General features: G+C 54.5%; 4 protein-coding genes across 4 annotated transcripts; all 4 read right to left on the reverse strand.

The window, feature by feature from the left end:
• Nucleotides 1-68: 68 nt before the first annotated feature.
• Nucleotides 69-1197, reverse strand: LY79DRAFT_522488 (oxidoreductase family protein; the record flags this gene model as incomplete). The annotated part of the gene is made up of 2 exons (XM_060555449.1): nt 69-1052; nt 1138-1197. 2 exons carry the CDS (start codon nt 1195-1197, stop codon nt 69-71), a joined length of 1044 nt encoding a protein of 347 aa, XP_060410657.1.
• Nucleotides 1198-2246: 1049 nt separating this feature from the next.
• Nucleotides 2247-4105, reverse strand: LY79DRAFT_340940 (MATE efflux family protein). The gene is made up of 2 exons (XM_060552565.1): nt 3310-4105; nt 2247-3228 (listed from the first exon to the last, which is right to left on the reverse strand). Exons 1-2 carry the CDS (start codon nt 3887-3889, stop codon nt 2294-2296), a joined length of 1515 nt encoding a protein of 504 aa, XP_060410658.1. The 5' UTR covers nt 3890-4105; the 3' UTR covers nt 2247-2293.
• A 3565-nt stretch (nt 4106-7670) lies between these two features.
• On the reverse strand, nt 7671-11533 carry LY79DRAFT_340916 (uncharacterized protein). The gene is made up of 5 exons (XM_060552564.1): nt 11109-11533; nt 10867-10940; nt 10138-10769; nt 9566-10064; nt 7671-9122 (listed from the first exon to the last, which is right to left on the reverse strand). Exons 1-5 carry the CDS (start codon nt 11208-11210, stop codon nt 7940-7942), a joined length of 2490 nt encoding a protein of 829 aa, XP_060410659.1. The 5' UTR covers nt 11211-11533; the 3' UTR covers nt 7671-7939.
• Nucleotides 11534-13196: 1663 nt separating this feature from the next.
• Nucleotides 13197-15564, reverse strand: LY79DRAFT_340985 (patatin-like phospholipase). The gene is made up of 2 exons (XM_060552566.1): nt 14908-15564; nt 13197-14847 (listed from the first exon to the last, which is right to left on the reverse strand). The coding sequence occupies exons 1-2, from the start codon at nt 15435-15437 to the stop codon at nt 13647-13649; spliced, it is 1731 nt and encodes a 576-aa protein (XP_060410660.1). The 5' UTR covers nt 15438-15564; the 3' UTR covers nt 13197-13646.
• Between the last annotated feature and the right edge of the window lie 1166 nt (nt 15565-16730).

A 16730-nucleotide genomic window follows, 5' to 3' on the forward strand; every position in this document is an offset into this window, starting at 1 on the left:
GTTTGAACTCTATTACCCACCCACAGGGCAGACTGGAGCTTATCTCTTAGCTATCAATGTCTCGTCCACTATTGTAACTGCAGCTTCTGGACCGCACCATCCTTTTCACCACTCTTGAAAATCTTCTCAAGGAGCTCGAGGTCGGCCAAGGCCTCCTCGGGAGACTGCAACGGGTTCGGCCTCCCGGCTACCAAACCTTCCGCCCATGCCTTGACCTCTTCCTTGACACCACTCGTCTGCTCGAACTGGATTGTCCGTGCTTCGCCATCGAAAGGCTTGACAGTGAGGTCATGGCCCGACAGGGTGACACTGCCTTTCTCTCCCGCCACCTGGAAATCGAAAGCGCTCAAGGATGAGCCGACGCTGACAGCAAAGGAGCCTGTGGCGCCCGATCTGGTCCTAATGACAGCATTGATGGTGTCGATGGGGGGCAAGTGCTCCTGGGTCAGGTCCGAGAAGGCGGCAACCGAGTCCGGCGCCGCCTCCTTGCCGAGTAGCAGCCGGAGCGCGGCTGCAAAGTGGACGCCACCGTCGAGGAGGAAGCCACCCTGGTAGTCTGGCTTTTTACGCCACGCTGTCTCGATGTATTTGCCACCCAGTTGCACGTAGAAGAAAACCCTTACGTTGAAGCCGGTGATTTTGCCCAGTGCCTGTACCTCATCCCGTGCCGCAGTGTAGCGGGGCTGAAAACGGTAGTTCTCGGCGACAGCGAAGGTGACGCCCTTTTCAGCAGAGACCTTGTTGTAGTAGTCGATCAGCTTCTGAGCCCGAGCGACGTCGGGGGCGATGGGCTTCTCGGCCAAGACGTGCTTGCCGGCAGCGAGTGCTTGCTCAATATATTCGGGCTGATTGACAATGGGCAGGGCTAGGATAAGGGCCTGGATATCGTCGCGGGCAAGGAGGTCCTTGAACGACTTGCCGTCGCCCGAGTCGTCGGAGTACAGGTCGGGCGACGCGGAATTGGTGGCGAGCTTCGCCGTATCCTCGGCGGACTTGCGGGACCGCGAATAAATGGCCTTGAGTGTGAGTTGGTCGCTCGCTTCCACGGCCGGCTATTCGGGTTGCCGTCAGTGTCACCTTGAAGGTTCCAGACACCGCTTTTTACTTGACCGGGACAAGGTCTGTGGGATGCTTTACCAGATGCTGTTCCTTGGCAAAGATGCCACCGCCAACAATAGCCACTCCGATAGGGGCCATGATGCTCGACTCTCCGTTATGCTGCCGGATTTGTGAAGTATGATGGTGGATTATTCTCTGCGTTGGATGAGAGACTCTCGCGAGGCGTTGGTTTCTTTGTAAGTGATTTGCAATATCCAGGTTGGTGCTGGATCGACCATGGTATCTCGAGCCAGGCGTGCACACAATATGCCATCATAGTGGGGTTTGCGGGCGGGGTTTAGCATTCAGTGACACAACTGCAACTGATCGGATGGTTTTGTGTCGCACTAACTCGACGTAGCCTCGAAAAGCAGAATGTTTGTTAGTGCCCCGTGATGTCAAATCTGCTCTGAGAGATCGGTAGGTACCTACCTAGACAAGGCGACTAGCTACTTGGGTAAGAGCTGTCAACAAACAGATGCCTACATTCCTTCCTCAGGGTGTGGTCGGCCGCTGCTCATGAGGAGTGATTAGTGGCCAAGGGGTATTTCCGGCGTGCATAGCCCCTCCGGAGGGGTATCCGAGCCCGGATGCTTACTGCAGCTAGAAAGTTAGATTTATGCAATGTATCTTTCTGAATCCATCGCGACTTACCACCAAAAGAGGGAAAGCGTTATAAAAAAATAGGCTTTTCTGCTATTAATCTTGGCATTGTGAATCGGTGGCCAGCGTGATTAGTGGCCAGCCTGCCTAGATGATTAAAGTGATGCTGAGTAAGACCAGGGTTAGGGTTACTGAAGACTAGTTGAGTAAGCGGTGAGCTGGTTATAGACTATACCCACTTTGGCGGTACAACGAGCATAAAGCTGGGGTAGCACAAGTAACAAAAAGTTCCCCCTGGCCACTAATCACTCCTCATGAGCAGCGGCCGACCGCACCCTCAGCACGCTGTCTATGTAGGTTGTTCGGGAACCACCATACGTATCTCGGCATCATGTCATCCTTCATAGCAGTCTTGACTGTGGTTTCTGATACGCCAACGTCATGTCTGTATACCTCCTCTACCCCTCTATGGCTTGTAAACCAAGAGACAAAAATCTAGCAGCTACCACCAACTAGTTACATAGGTAGCTCACCACATACCGAGATACAACGACTGACTGCCTTTGCAGCCGCGAGCTACCTTTCCTTTTTACTAGACCAAGCTACCGGCCGTCCTAACTGCCTCTTCACTTTCACCATCGCTGGTGGTGTCGTCCAGCCGATCCAGAGCCCGCTGGCACTCATTGTCCCATTTGCTGAACCCAACTATAACCCATTCCAGCGCTCCGACCAAGTACAGGGCGACGCATTGTCCAATCCACAACCCTGCGAGGCCCCATCCGTTGAAGGCGAGGTAGATTCCGGCCGGGAGAGCTCCGCCGTAATAGCTGATAAGATTCACAACAGCCCCAACCCACTGGCGGCCCATACCTCGAAGCGCCCCACCACACGATCCGTTTAATCCGTCTGCTATCTGGAACAAAGCAACGTACGGCATCACTTCGCCCACGAGCCGGATCACGCGCTCATCGTCGTTGAAGATCTTTCCAAACACATCCTTCGTTGCCATGAGAACCGTGAGAACGATGGTTCCAAGCAACACTGAGAGAATCGCCGCCGAATGGGCTGCTATCGCTGCGTCCCGCGGTCGTTGCGCACCCAGCAAGTTCCCTAGTCTTGCCGACGCTGCCACGCCGAGACCAAAGGGGATGGTGTTGATGATTTGATCCGCAGTCATGATGACTGACTGCGCTGCCAGTGGGATCGTACCAAGTCTTCCAGCCGCCAGCGCGACGATTTCGAAAGCCCACCATTCAGTGCCGACGTGGATGACGCCCATAACCGCCAATTTGGCGAAGGGCCCAATATTTCTTGCAGCTTTACGCAACTCCAATCCGCCCCAACACTCCTTACCTTGGACGAAGACGGCGTACGCCACGAGGAGCATGAAAGAAACCCAGTACGAGATGCCCGTGGCGATGGGAGCCCCGTACAAGCCGAGGCCGAAGGTGTGGATGAAAAGATAATTGAGCCCTGCATTCAATGGCGACGTAATGAGGAGCACGTAGGTGCCCGGACGATAGATGGCTGCCACAGCCCGACGTCAGCTTCGACTTCGTCTCTATCCCTTATTTTCGCGTTGTTAAATCTCCGGGGCCCTTGACTTACCCTGCGCCTGCAAGTACTTCTTCATTGCTTCAAACCACACATACCCCAACCCGCCCGGGATCAGCCATCGCAAGAATACCGAGCTCTGCACACAAATGAATTCCTCTTGACCCAATGCTCGGAACACCGGCTCAGAGAACCACCACAGCACTGCCACAACGGCGTAGAATGCCGATAAGACGATCATGCCTCTCTGCAACAGTATGCCCAGGTCGTGCTTGTTCGAAGATCCAGTAAAGCTACTTGATGCAAGTGTGTCGAGGGCCGTTGTTCCGCCAAGAGCTATGAGCCAGGCTGTTGCCATGGCGAACATGTAACTGAACGCGGCAGTCGCAAGGGCCTCAGGGCTCAGTCTACCAACAATGAGCACGCTGAGGGTTTGCAGGCTGTTCTGCAGCGTGTACGCGAGGATGACGGGAACAGCGGCTTTGCCGAGGAGCAGAATTTCGGCCAGCCATCGCCAGATAGGGTAGGATTCATCAGGGGCGGACGCCGGAGGCTTCGGTAGCAACGCCGTGGTCTCGGACTGAGGCTGCACGGCCAACGGGCCCAATGTATCGGATGACGACGATTCCGCCATTCTTGGTGGCTGCCGAGGGTTACAGGCGCTTCGTCTTGTTCCTCAGTTTTGACGCGGAACTAATATCTCTGCGAAACTTCCCGTTGTCGAATATTTCCCGGGGAAATGGTTGAGTCGGCCGAAAGCACGAGCCAAGGGAGCTTGCTTTTGCACGGAATGGATGAGACACTGAAGTCGTTTACCGTGTCCAAGCTCTAAATGTGTTGCTGACGAATCCCGGATGCCGTTCGGAAAATGTGTTGGTGGACAATGAAGGGTCAGACGGTCAATCACGGACGAAGAGCTGCGAGACGCGAAGCAGCAATGTCTAGGGCTTTCTTCGTCTTCTTCTACGAAACCGTCATTCTCCAGGACCCGGTTCTCCAGCCTTGAGATAGCTGACAAGAGTCGGTTGCCACATGCAAATTGTCAATTCAATGGCTAAGAACTGACTTTAGCCACGGCTTGCGAAGCTTGCCCGACACTTCCTGCGCGGGGAGATCCCCTCAATTGACGACACAACATTGGACAGCGATAAGCGTGCAGTTCGATCTACATGATTTTTATTTTTCACGCTTGCGAGGGCTAGACGTGTGAAAAAGACGTTGGAGAACAGAACGGGGTCTCTGAGTGGCTGCATTATGTGGTGCGCGGCAAGCGGCCCATCCAAACTGACGCAATACATGAGGTCGAACTTCTCGAACAAGCAAGCGCTTGACATCCTGCGCAGCCGCTGCTACTCTAACTGCTCTGGTATGATGTTGGAATCGCGGCGGCAGTTTTCAAGATAAGAAAAGTTGCGCTCAAGAGTCTCGGAAACACCATTCAGTGTTGGATATTGTAGGTAATATTTAGCGCTAAACCAAAGATAGGAGCCGATGGACAACCGTTGCAGATTTCTTATCTCGCATCCGTTTCCATGGGCAGCGGCGGACACTCCTTTGGTGACAGAGCGGTCAAAGGCCGACACCGGCTTCGGCTTTAGGTGGCCGGCGGAGTAGAGAGCCGGAGGGTTCAGACGTTAGGAGGGGGCGGCAGAGGGGGGGATATGAGGTCGCGTTTTCTCATCGGCCATTCGCTGGTTGTGAAGGTATGTAGGCCCTCCTCCGCCGGGGACTTGTAAGGGGGGTTCCAGCGCACAAGTATCGACCGACCCCGCCCGCTTTGAACTCATCCGAAGATGACGAGAAGGGTGACAGAGAGGCTAAACAGGATGTCAGGTTGCATTGAACTAGGTTACAAGAGAGGGAATGGAACATTTGGAACGAATGGAACAACATCAGAAGCCCCTCTGGAAGAACCTTGGTCGTCCTGATGAGGACAAACGCAAGCCCATCGCTGCAGCGTCAAAGCGCAATGACGGTACTCGCTTGCTACCCTCGACTCACCATTTCAGAAGGGAATATCTGAGCTAAAGACGACAGTGCAATAGTCACTGAAGCTTCTCGAAAATCACCAGAACTGTCCTAGTCGCTGGCGAGCATCCGAGGCGGCCAATTGGAAGGGAGGAGCACGACTAAGGCAAGGAAAATGCCATGCGTTCTCATGAGTCGGAACTCGGGTAGAGATGCTGGGAACAATGGCCTCATGCCATGCGGGACGAGGCGAGTTGGGTTGAGTTCAGCCCACTCACTGGATCTGGTAGAATCACAGCCGGGTACGCGAGTCGAGTTGAATAGAGGCCTGGCCATGGACTTGTGAAGATGTGGCAAGGAAGGCAAAGAGTATCGTTGGAGAAGATGCAAGGCAGCATCATTTGGATCTCATGTTTGCGGTGTAAAAGAAAAGTCTAAAGCTAACCACTTCTGCAGGACAAAAGCCAAAGTTTAGATTGACAACCCCTGCCGTGCCTGCGCCCGCCATGCATCAGTCCGCCAAGGGGCCAATCAGGAGAATACGATATACCAGTCTCATCACATCTCAAAGGTATCACAGGGACCATTCCTGGCCACAACGCAAGGTACAAGCCAAATTCAAGAGATAAACTATCTAGAGCCGGTCCTGACACAGTACGTGGCAAGTCACTACTTTCCTCGCGTACCCGTCTTTCACGGCCGTGGGGAAGAAAATCGTTCGAAACATGATGTGGAACGTGGCTTCAAACTCTAAATCTTCATCTGGGAACCCTCGCGTACCTACTTGGGACTGGACCTTGGCCAAGGGAACTACACTGCTAGTCTAATTCCAACACTTTGCCTGGTGTTACAGTAGTAGTACCGTGTATGGCGAACATCGGGCCCTGCAGGTACTATGTGTGTCTGCACAAGTGTTGCTTGCGTGTAGACACCCCCTACGATACATTCATTACCTTGCTTGTTCTCATCGACTTCCCCGCCCTCGAGCTCGACCCGCCATATGGTAGTATACACACAGAACGATGTCTGCAGGGTATTCTCTCTCTCTCTCTCTCTCTCTTTTTATTGCACTCACGTCCTCTCATGCATTCCCCATCCTGCCTCCTACTTTGTCTGCCATAGAGCGCGACCCATTCGGACCTCGTGTTGTGTATAGGCTTTCTTGGCAGAGGGATTTGGCAGACGTTCGGGATGAACACCGCTATAGGTCTCGACTACATGGCTGCATAAGCTATTGAGCAGACCGACATTACTGCGGCCTGCGGAAGGAAGTTGGTTAACCGGAGGCGGAAGCCCCACAATATGGTTACAGGTTAGCCCGTTGAAGGTTCGCAATATGTCCGCATCCGTACGGATACGGTGTGCCAAACGGCGAGGACGCTAGATGAATACACCTTTCCACCTCCCTCCCTACTGTCCGCTGTTGCAGCACATGGCCCACAGCTGCCCGTCACAACGTATGCGACGACTTGTGTGCTTCCGGGCGAGCGGATATGGAAACGGTGAAACGGTTTAGGGTTCTTTGGCATACCCACGTGGCCGTGGCTGCTGTAGGCAACGGACGACAACCGAACACACCCCTTCAGCAAGGTCGCCCGTTTCACAAGGCCCCGATCCTCCCCATCTCCGCAGCCATGGCGAGTATTTGTGTACATCAACATCTTGCCGTGAAAAACGTGGATAGCGTTGCATCGTCCTGAGATGTCACGGAAGGAAACCGTCTGCTGGGTACCCCCGCTCCTGGGACGCTGGGACACCTTGTTGACCCAGCCAGGGGTGGGGGAAGAGGCGTAGCCAAAGACACAAAATAGAGGGAGAGGGGAGAGGGGGGAGGAGAGAGCATTCCATCGTCTCCCACTCTTTAGAGTTCAGCATTGCAGCAGAGCCATGGGCCAGCCTTTCTGGGTTTCCCTTCGCATCCTAGCCGACCCCCACCCCCCCCCCTCCCTCATCCACACACCCTTATACATTGTTGAACTTGACCGTCGGAAGGTGCAAGCGCTTTCCCCAGGAGTAATTTCGGAGGTCGGATCGTAGAAATATATCCCAAGGGGGGGGGTGTGGAAATGACGACGTTATGGCAAGGGGCCATTTCTTGAACCACAACATCGCGATCCCCTCCCAAGATGAAGGGTGGGGGGACCATCTTCCTTGTCCCCTGCCTGCAGTATTTGTACATCGTACAATACCATAGCTCCCCTTCCCCAGCCCCTGCTCTGCCCTGCCCTTTATCCCTAGTCCTTGTTTGTGCTTTCCTTCCAATGCCACCTTTATGCAGGAGCTCTCAGTAGCAAGCCACCCCCTGTGGACGGAACCGTTACACTACCTGCGGCGTTGCCGCCGGCAGTGTCTCTTATTCAACGCCTCGTGGAAGAACGAACTGCTGCCATCCCGGAATGACCGACCTAGGTAGTGAAAAAATATTGTAGACAGAAAGGGTCGGGGAATCCGTATGCTCATGGACGTCATGCCAGTCCCATTTCCTTGGTTGAGGGGGGGCGGAGGCCATCGGTTTTGCCTCATTAGGGCGAGAGACTGTTGATGGTCGGTCATCGTCGGGTTTTGTAGCCTGCGGATACATACGCGGTTGTGTGGACTGATAGCCTTGACCTGGCCACATAACCCCCCATGACGCTGCAGAATGGAGACAACATCCGCACTGAGCGAGGGCGCGGGTTTCTCGTTAGGAAGTCGAATCCTTGGTCACACGCTCCGCTCACCGCTCTTCGAGGCCGGAGCATTGTCCTCCCGCCGCTGATCCTGCTGCTCCTCTTGCAATTATCGATGCAGAAGCGGCTGCCCCCGCCCCAGCCCCATCCCTCTCGTCCGCTCCTTTGGTGTCTTGCTGGCCTCCGAGCCAGTGCTGCAATCTCATGGCGGCCCTAGCAGCATTCATGGCCATGGCCCAATTCTCTACGCCAAGTGTCAGCATGCTGATGGTCGTCATGTTCTTGACGAAGCGCGCGTGCGGCGTGCGGTGGCACGCCGGCGCGATGGCCATCATGATCCAATGGAAGACGCCCACAGCGCCGTTCCACGTCGAAAGGGGCACCCGCCACGTCGTCGTCCAGATCTGTAGGAAATCCGATTCCGTGCATGCGCCACTCAAGGGTGTACCGGTCGCGATGGCCCGCGTGTAGACGATGGCCGTCATCCGGACGACCTGGTACATGAAGTCTGGGCTCTGTTGCAAATGCTGTCGGTGATGGCCGTATTGCGTCGATCCAGGTCTCGCTGGAGAATCGCTAACGTCTCGCCTCTGTAGCCATTCGGAATCGTACGCTGGTCCCGATGGCGACCGGCTCGCGCCAACGGAGCCGCGTCCCGCCGTGCCTGTGATGGAGACTTTTCCACTTCCCTCGGATGCCTCTTCGACAGCGGGGTGGTCGCTGCTATCCGGCGGTGGTCTCGCCCTGATATGTATCTCTTCCGGCGACGAAGTTTGTCTAGACCCTGGGATCGTCGAGTGGAGGCCGGAAATGTGCTCGTGCATGTACCTCCCCGTGAGTTGGGCCTTTCTGGAAGCCTGTATCGCCTTCGTCGTCGTTGCCGCCATGTTCGTGATCGTATTGGTTGTATTCGTTTCGTTCGCCGCAGTGTAAATCGCCTCCACGGCGCCAATAAGGTACCTCACATTGTCGAGGATAGAGGCCGTCGCCGAGTGCATGCCAAGGCTCGCAGCGCAGTCGGCGAAGGACGGGAGCACGCCAACGGACCAGGGCAGGTGGCTGACGAAAGGCGACATGTGTGCCATCCTAAGGGCCACGTCTTTTATAGGGTCATCGAAAGCATATCCCGTAGAACCCCATGGGTCTGCCGTCGTTGCCAGTGCGTCTGGGGGCGGCGGGGTCAGTAGCAGTGGAATATTTTCGTGAGCCAGAGATATGGAGACATCGTGACTACGTGTAAGCATATGAGTCAGTGATTTGTAAGGTCTATACGAGCGGACAAATGCCGAAGGGGCATATCGCGTGGACGCCCATAAAGCGAGACCCATTTACGAGTCAAGGCTGGGGGCCGAAAACCAACAAAAACAACGAACAGACGGTTGAGCGGACAAATGGAAACATGGAATGACTGGCATTATATACTCCGCGGCCAAGACAACATGGGGTAAAAGGGGTTCGACTGAGAGGCTGAAAGAATCGGGGGAAGGACAATGAGAGGAATCATATGAAGAATCGTGGATACGTTGAAGGTATTCCCATCCTCGATAGGAGCAAAAAAAAAGATGAGAATACTGAAAAATAAAGAATAGAAAAATTCGCTGGAAAAAGGGCGGAGCCTCCAGTTCAACATACTGATTCTGGGTCGATGAGACAAAAGAGCTGAGCCTACGTACACGATTGCATTCTTCGCCAATAGGCCGTTCATACCGAGCTGGTCGAAGCCGCCGCGTAACCGGATCATGCCTCGCAAGCCCTTGAGATGGTACCGTAGATCGTCCTCCGTCTCGCCCCAGTACCACTCGGTAATGGTGAGCTGGATGACGCCTGCGATGGCGGCGTCGCTAGGGTGTTTAGATCTCTCGCTGCTGCCGGTAGTCGTCGTCGTGGCGAGAGCGGTCTCAGCGGTCCCTCGATCCTTAGAATGTCGCCTACCGTCGGCACCATGAGACCTTAGGCTCTCGTTGAGCATGTGGATGGCACGACCCTTGAGGGTCCGCAGGGCCGTGGTCCGGATGTGGCCCGTCTCGTGGAGGAAGCAAGCCGAGGTGTAGAGGATGATTTGGACGACGAGAGGGTCTTGGAGGCAGAAGGGCGAATAGTGGCGCATGAAGGGATTGTTGGGGTCCGGGTCACCATTGAGGGAAGCCTTGAAGCGGGAGAGGACTGTGACGTCTAAGACCAGTACATCAGGTTCAGCACTTCCTTCTCCTCACGCCAAGCGGACAGATCAAGGGCAGCTGCTTACATATTCGAAGGAGTTTCTTGTTCAATACCGACTGGGCTACTGGGAGATGCACGATCTCATCGTCCACCGCGCTGATGGGCCTTTCTAGACGTTGAACTCCGGGCTTTTCTGCATGATGCCAGCCTCGGGGTATCGATTCACCAGCGACGAGTAGTTTGTTGTCGTAATTATTTTCGTCGTTGTCGTCATCACCAACGTGCTCGCCGACGCCGTTTTTGTCAGCGAGGTTAAGGACAAGGCCTGGCACCGCGAGACGGTATGCGAGCATCTGCCGTGACGCCTGGGATACATCCGAGTCCAGTCTGCAGCGTTGCGGGTCGGCTAGCGGAAACCATCGCGCTGGTGCCGTTACTGCCGCCGCTGCTCTCTTGCTTTCGTCAAGGGAATCCAACTGAGGCCACGGCGCGTCGCTGACAGCCGGATCTGTCGAACAATCTGTCTTGGAATCCGAGTTTGATGTCGTGTTCTCAGATGCAGCCCAGCCGGCGACGCTGATGGGCGAATGCCCGGCCGTCCTTAGAGACCGAGATGCTTGTACAAGGGCAGAGTCTTCCCCTAGGAGAGAGGGATGGATGGAAACCCGGCCTCCTGCTCGTGCTGGTGCCAAGAATGTTGATGTGCCTGGTATCCGGCTAGGAGGGCAGTCAGATCACGGGCCACATAAAAATAAGAGAGAACGCCAATCACATAAGTGGCAGGAGTAACTGTGTAACAGCTAACGAGACTTACTTTCCTGCCCGATATTCGCATATCGGTACGGGGAACCGACGGAGGCAGTTGCTGCAGGGCTGCTCCTGATCGCACTGCATCCGGGTTAGTCACCCGATGCGCTTGAAAACGTCTTGAAATGTGCCCGTATAGTCGATATATCGTTCTATGCCCTTCGGTATATCTGACATGTCCGAAAGTATTGAGAAACCGAACGATATGGGGATTGTGGGCGGTCATTAAGACACAAGGTGTGTACATGCCTTCTGCTTCCTCCTCCTACACTCTCCGCAAGACGTCGTCGTCCTTTCGGCGCGGGCCATGTTGCGCGCTGTCCGCTGCTGTTGCTGCGAACCTTCGGACATGATATCGAAGCGGAAGCGGCGATGTCGGCCCTCTTCGTCGTTGTCTCCGGAGCATTCGTTCCTGCGGTTCTTGTTGTCCTACGGTGGATTGAGCCACGGCATCAAGTATGACGTGTGGCGCGGGAGTCTGGTTTCGGGAGTTGTAGTTTTGGTAGGGCTGAACTTATAAGCAAACCAAGATAAACAGAAAGCAAAGGTCAAACTCGTATCAGGGGAGGAAATGATTGGGGGTGGGAAAGGTGGCATTGTAGTTTCTTTGAGCCTGCATGTCGTCGGTTTCGACATGTTTGGTTTAGCGTCGAGAATTTGCCTGGCCTGGCTAGGCCAAGGAGCGAGAAGCGAGACGGGGAGCCCCTCGAGAAAGCCACAAGGCAGCCTTCTTTTTTCGGGGTTTTGTGGTGATCTGCATTAGCTGCGTCGCTAGTGCCTAGGTCTGAACCTTTTGGTGAACAAGGTTTGGATGCCTGGATCGCCGTATTCGCCGTGAGAGGTAGTTATTTCGGCGGAAAGTTGCGTGAAAAACGTCGTCAACGCATGGACAAGGCTATTGTAACAGGAAATAGATCAAAGATGCTGGAGAGTCTCGGATAGTGGCTGGTGTACGAAACGTGGACGGTGTAGCCTTTCATCGCGTTTCTCAGAATCGACTATTCGCGGAGACGGGCCCCAAGTCCGACAGGGCCCGGTATGTAGCAGTATACAGGCAAATCACCACTTGGTAAAAGGGTTCTAGCCTCCAAGCCCTTTGCTGTACAGGGTAAAAGCATCATCGGCCTCAGGCCAATTGCGAAGCGCTGTAGCCCTTGTAGCGCAAGCCGCATCACTCAATTGTGTAGCTATAGTGAAACCTCCCTGCGGGAGAAGACCAAATAATTGTCGCGGTGCATTGCCCCGAGAACGGTTCTTTAACTGACCGTCCGTTTCAGTCTCATAACACAGTTAATGCTCCCGTGGTCGGTGTTGCGGGTATAGTCTGCGGGCTCAAGATAGTGGTCCCGGCTGACCTGATTAGACTGTCCGTCACGGCAGCTGAAGGCCAACGGGTTTCCTCGAACACAAATATGAAGAGTGAGAGCCAACGATGATTGGTCCATGTGCGAGCGACGACGAGCACCACGTTGGCGTCCTGGGATAAGAATGGAGCTTGAAGAAGATGCTGTCCCAGAATGCAAATGCCTTTCAAGTCGACAAGGCAGACTGAGAAGTGCACTAGCACATACAGCTGTCTAGATCCAGAGACTTTTAGGCGAATGTGCGATCCTTGGCCGCGACGCGATGTCGTATGCCTCAGTACTCAATGGACATCGGTTGGACAGAAAGACCAAGAAAGATAAGATGAGATCAAACCCTTCCACCAAGACAAGTTTCGTGTAGGTAATGTGTCTGCATACTGGACTGGCGCACCATCATCTCCTGTTGAATTGGTCAGCCATCTCTGGTGGCGCTCTGAGGGGGGGGGATTAGAAACCAGCAAAGACACCGGGACTGACCTCCGTAAAACGCCCCTGTATAAGCCCTCAAAGACCCAAGATGTTTGGGGGCCGCTGAAACACAGTGTGCATTCCGGGGGAGCCCAGCCCATTGGATAATTCTCTTGCTGAATGGGGATGCGCTGTTTGATTGCAACCACGAAAGGAGAAGCAAACAGATGCAAAGCGTTGAGACATTGCCATGCCCTCTTGAGCGCGGCTATGGTTTGCGGTGGTTATATGTGCTGCTGCGAAAGAGGCTATATATCAGTAGCTTCAAGGCCACGGTGGCCAGCTGGATGTCTCGATGCTGCTGTCCTTGGATAGACGCCGTGTCAACGGTTGAGGGGCTTTGTGGAATGTCATGAGTTAACTTGGGCGTCCTGGAAAGGGAACAATGCAAAAGACAAACGGAACTGTTGTTTATTCGGGGACAAACGAAGTAAATAGATCAGACAGCCTAGCCGGGAATATCATGGAGGTAGCAGACTTTGAGCAGTTCGGAGATTCCCGTGATTAAGCTCAAGCCCCGAGTCGCGATCAGCAGGGACGGGTCGCCGTGACGTAGTGCCCCACTAGCCGACCGAATTATCGGGTCCTTGCCACCGGCCGCAAAACGGGAGTGCCCCGAACGATGAAGTCACAGCTCACGGGAATTACCAGGAGATATAAGTAATCGTGTCATACCAAGACGAAGAAAAAAATGTCGTCATTTCATTAAGGCGGCAAGCTTCTGAGTCGCCACAGCACGTCTTCTACACTAAGTGAGGCACATGTGCTAAGAATGGTATCTTTGTGGAATCACCAAATCCGAAATCGCCTTCCGATAGAAACTCCTGTGGTCGTGTCGCTGTCCAATCATGATTCCAATTGGATCTTGATACCTCGCTCATCGTGGAGGCAAGTGGTCTTGTGGTGGTCCAGCTGCTTGCAAGGAAACGGGGTATCTCAATTTGCCCAAATTGTATCACCTTCCGCGGTAGTCTGGCTTTCTAGCCATGTTCACTGGTGGAGGCTCGTCGTCAACGGGGTAAGGAAGGGGCGATGAGCTGATAGGGCGACGGCCGCCTGCCACTTGATGTTCCGGTAATGGTGTCTTGGGAGGCAGCGGCGGTGGAATCCGCTGCGGCTGCTGCACAAAACCATTGTTGTATTGTTGGTTCTGCCATCGCGGGTGCTCGTCGGGGCTCGTGATGGCAATCTTGTCGGCGCCGGCCGCATACCGGTACTGAGAAGGTGTGGGCGCAGTAACAACCAGCCGGTCGGCTTCATCATCCTTTGGAAGAGGCGGGGGGCGTTGCTCAGCTCTTGGAGCCGGCGATGGTTGGAGTCGCTCGCCAGAGCTTCTGGGGGAAGGGCTCATTGGCGAAGGTATGTGTAGGTGTTCCGTTCCAGACTCGTATGACTGGCGACTTGGTGGTGTATTGTGCGGTGGCCAGGATGTGGGCACGTCGCCTGGCAACTCCACGGCAAACGATAGCGGCTCGGTGACCTGGGAGTTCGATTTGACTAGTTCGGGAACATCGGGCAGGCGTGAGAACCTAATGTTTGCTTTGTGGATCTTGGCCATCTTCGCGGAAGCCCCTTGTATCATCTTTTGCTCGACGTCACGCCTTAGATATTGCCTCGTGCTCGTGCTGATCTCGGCCAGGCGGTGCCATTCGTTCATACCAAACTCACCGACACCAACCTCCACATTAAAGCGATAGTAGTTCTCGATGTTGACGTTTCGCTTGAGAAGGTGCTCCTTCTTCATCTGCTCATGGATAACCTCACAGCCCTCAATCTTGGAGATGAGCTTGCGGCGGGCCTCTGCAAACTCTCCCAGAAAGCCTTCATACCAAATGTGCGAATTCGCATCGCTCCCTTTGGGCCGTCTGCCAGTGCCGACGCTGAGGAACACTCCAACATCACGGCCAGGCCACTCGTTCAACACCGCCTCGTCCAGAGCTTCGGGTGCAGGGTTGAATGTGCCGCCACCGTCATCGTGGAAGACAGACTGTCCAATTTGGATTGGCTTGAAAGCAAGGCCAATCGCACACGTGGCGCGGCCAGCTTGCCATATCTTGCAGTCGAACTCTGGCGGAGGTTCTCTCCTCGAGTCGTAGGATCGCAAGATGGCGGCAGGAGCGCCCTTACGGGAACCCTTGTACATTGCTAAAACCGCGCTTCATAATTGTCACTAAATGAACTTCTCGACAGGGGTCTTTGGAATAAACGGTGCTTACGTTTTGGTCCTGTTCTCCCGGGCATCATAGAGCCGTGCATTGGGGTCGCCGTATCGCGAGTTGAGAACGGGCCGTGCCATCTGGGCTTGAGGGCTGCGTGCGCTGAAGCTGACGGTGCTGGCGTTGCTTGCATGCCTCCTAGGGTTCGAGTTGTTGTATCCGCTGAGAGGGCTCATCATGTCGTTCTCGGCACCGTCATTGCCCTCCTTCTGGTAAACGGTGTGTTCACGGACAGCCTCCTTGATAGCCTCCTCAAGCTTGGAGGCTTTGAAGAGTGTTGATCGGTAAGGGATGCCAGCGATGGTCTTGTCGGTCTCGAAAACCATGCGCGTCAACCTTACGTAGAGTTCCTTGCATTGTTCCAGGTCTAGGCGCAATCTGCCGAGCATCAAGGCGATGAGGCCGCCGGTACCGGTGCCAACAATGAGATCGAAGTGGTCGCATGGCCTGGGGATTTCGTTTCGGCGAGGGGCTCTACCCTCGATCTCGACGAAGGTGCGGTGCATGAGTTCTTGGAGAATGATGAACATGGAGTAACCACGGACTCCTCCACCATCTGTCGCAAATCATGGTCAGTCAAGAGTGTCGCCGGTTGGAGCCTGCTTGGCTGTGTTCTGCGGTATGAAAGATTGAGCTCGCTGTATGTCGAGGTTTCACGTACCTAGCGATAGGATGCGAAGAGGAGGGCCCTTGGTAGTGTCCCTCCTCTTGACCCCATTAAGGTCCATGAGTGGCGTGCGTTCCCGAGGGTAAGCCAGCTTGGTGGTTGCGATCTACCCGGATTCTTGGTTTCCGTCTATGGTCTTTTATGTTGAGAAGGGAGGTTAGTTCGCGCGATCGCAGAACGTCGCTTCACAGGCAGGTGATATCAATCCGATTTTTTGATTCTGCGATCGCAAGAGGTGGGAAAATAAAAAGGTAGTGGGAAAAAAAAAAAGACAGACTAGTAGGTGTGCCAGTAGGGGATGTACGGGCAAGGCAAAAGTGCAGCTGGTCATAATCTAAGGCCTGATCACGAGTGACGCAAGAAAACAGCTTGCGTCCTGGGCCGCCCACTCAGATGGAGCCCGGTTCCCCCCACCTCGGCCCTGTCACTTGCGCCGATTTTGCGGAGGGGACTCACTTGTTAGCAAGGTACCTAGGCTCGATATCTTCGATGGGGCTCATCACCCAGCGAGAAGCGAGGTTCTAGTGCAGGTCCCCGGAGGATACTGGGGCAAGGTTGGCAATGAACATGCATGGGCTCAAGGCCGACAGGCTCGCTGTTCTCCGAACCGTCCTACTACCTACTATGTATGTAAACAGTTTCATAGGCCATGATTGGGCAGAGTTGCGAGGGGTTTGCGTGGAGTGGGAAACACTGTTGCGTCCCTGCGGACCAGTTTTCGGCCAAGTTGCTGCGAGATTGCCGTCTGGACGTGCAGCTTACCTACCTAAGGCAGGTGTTAACAGTAAGCGGGCTGTCTGTCTACTAGTATATGCCTTGCAGCATGCTTCGGGTTATCTCATCTGTAGTGCTGATTCCATGTGGATGAGAGAGGAGGCCTGCGAACAAGGTAGGTGCTCAATAACGATGCATGAAGCACACGCACGGGAGCAGTGTGCCTTGACATGACAATATGACGGGAAAGGGTCGTGCAGATAGGGAGGGTCCTGTCACGGTGCCTCGCTCTTGCTCTTGCCCGCCCATCCATCCATCCATCCATCCCATCGACGCTTTCTTGTCGTGCCTGCCTGAGCTACTGCTCGTATCTTGGACAAAATACCTAACTTCCTACCTAGGTAGATATCTAGGTAGGTACTTGCCTTGGAGATGTGGTAAG

Source organism: Colletotrichum navitas, assembly GCF_030913465.1.
Source record: "Colletotrichum navitas strain CBS 125086 chromosome Unknown LY79scaffold_65, whole genome shotgun sequence".
Taxonomy (NCBI): Eukaryota; Fungi; Ascomycota; class Sordariomycetes; order Glomerellales; family Glomerellaceae; genus Colletotrichum; species Colletotrichum navitas.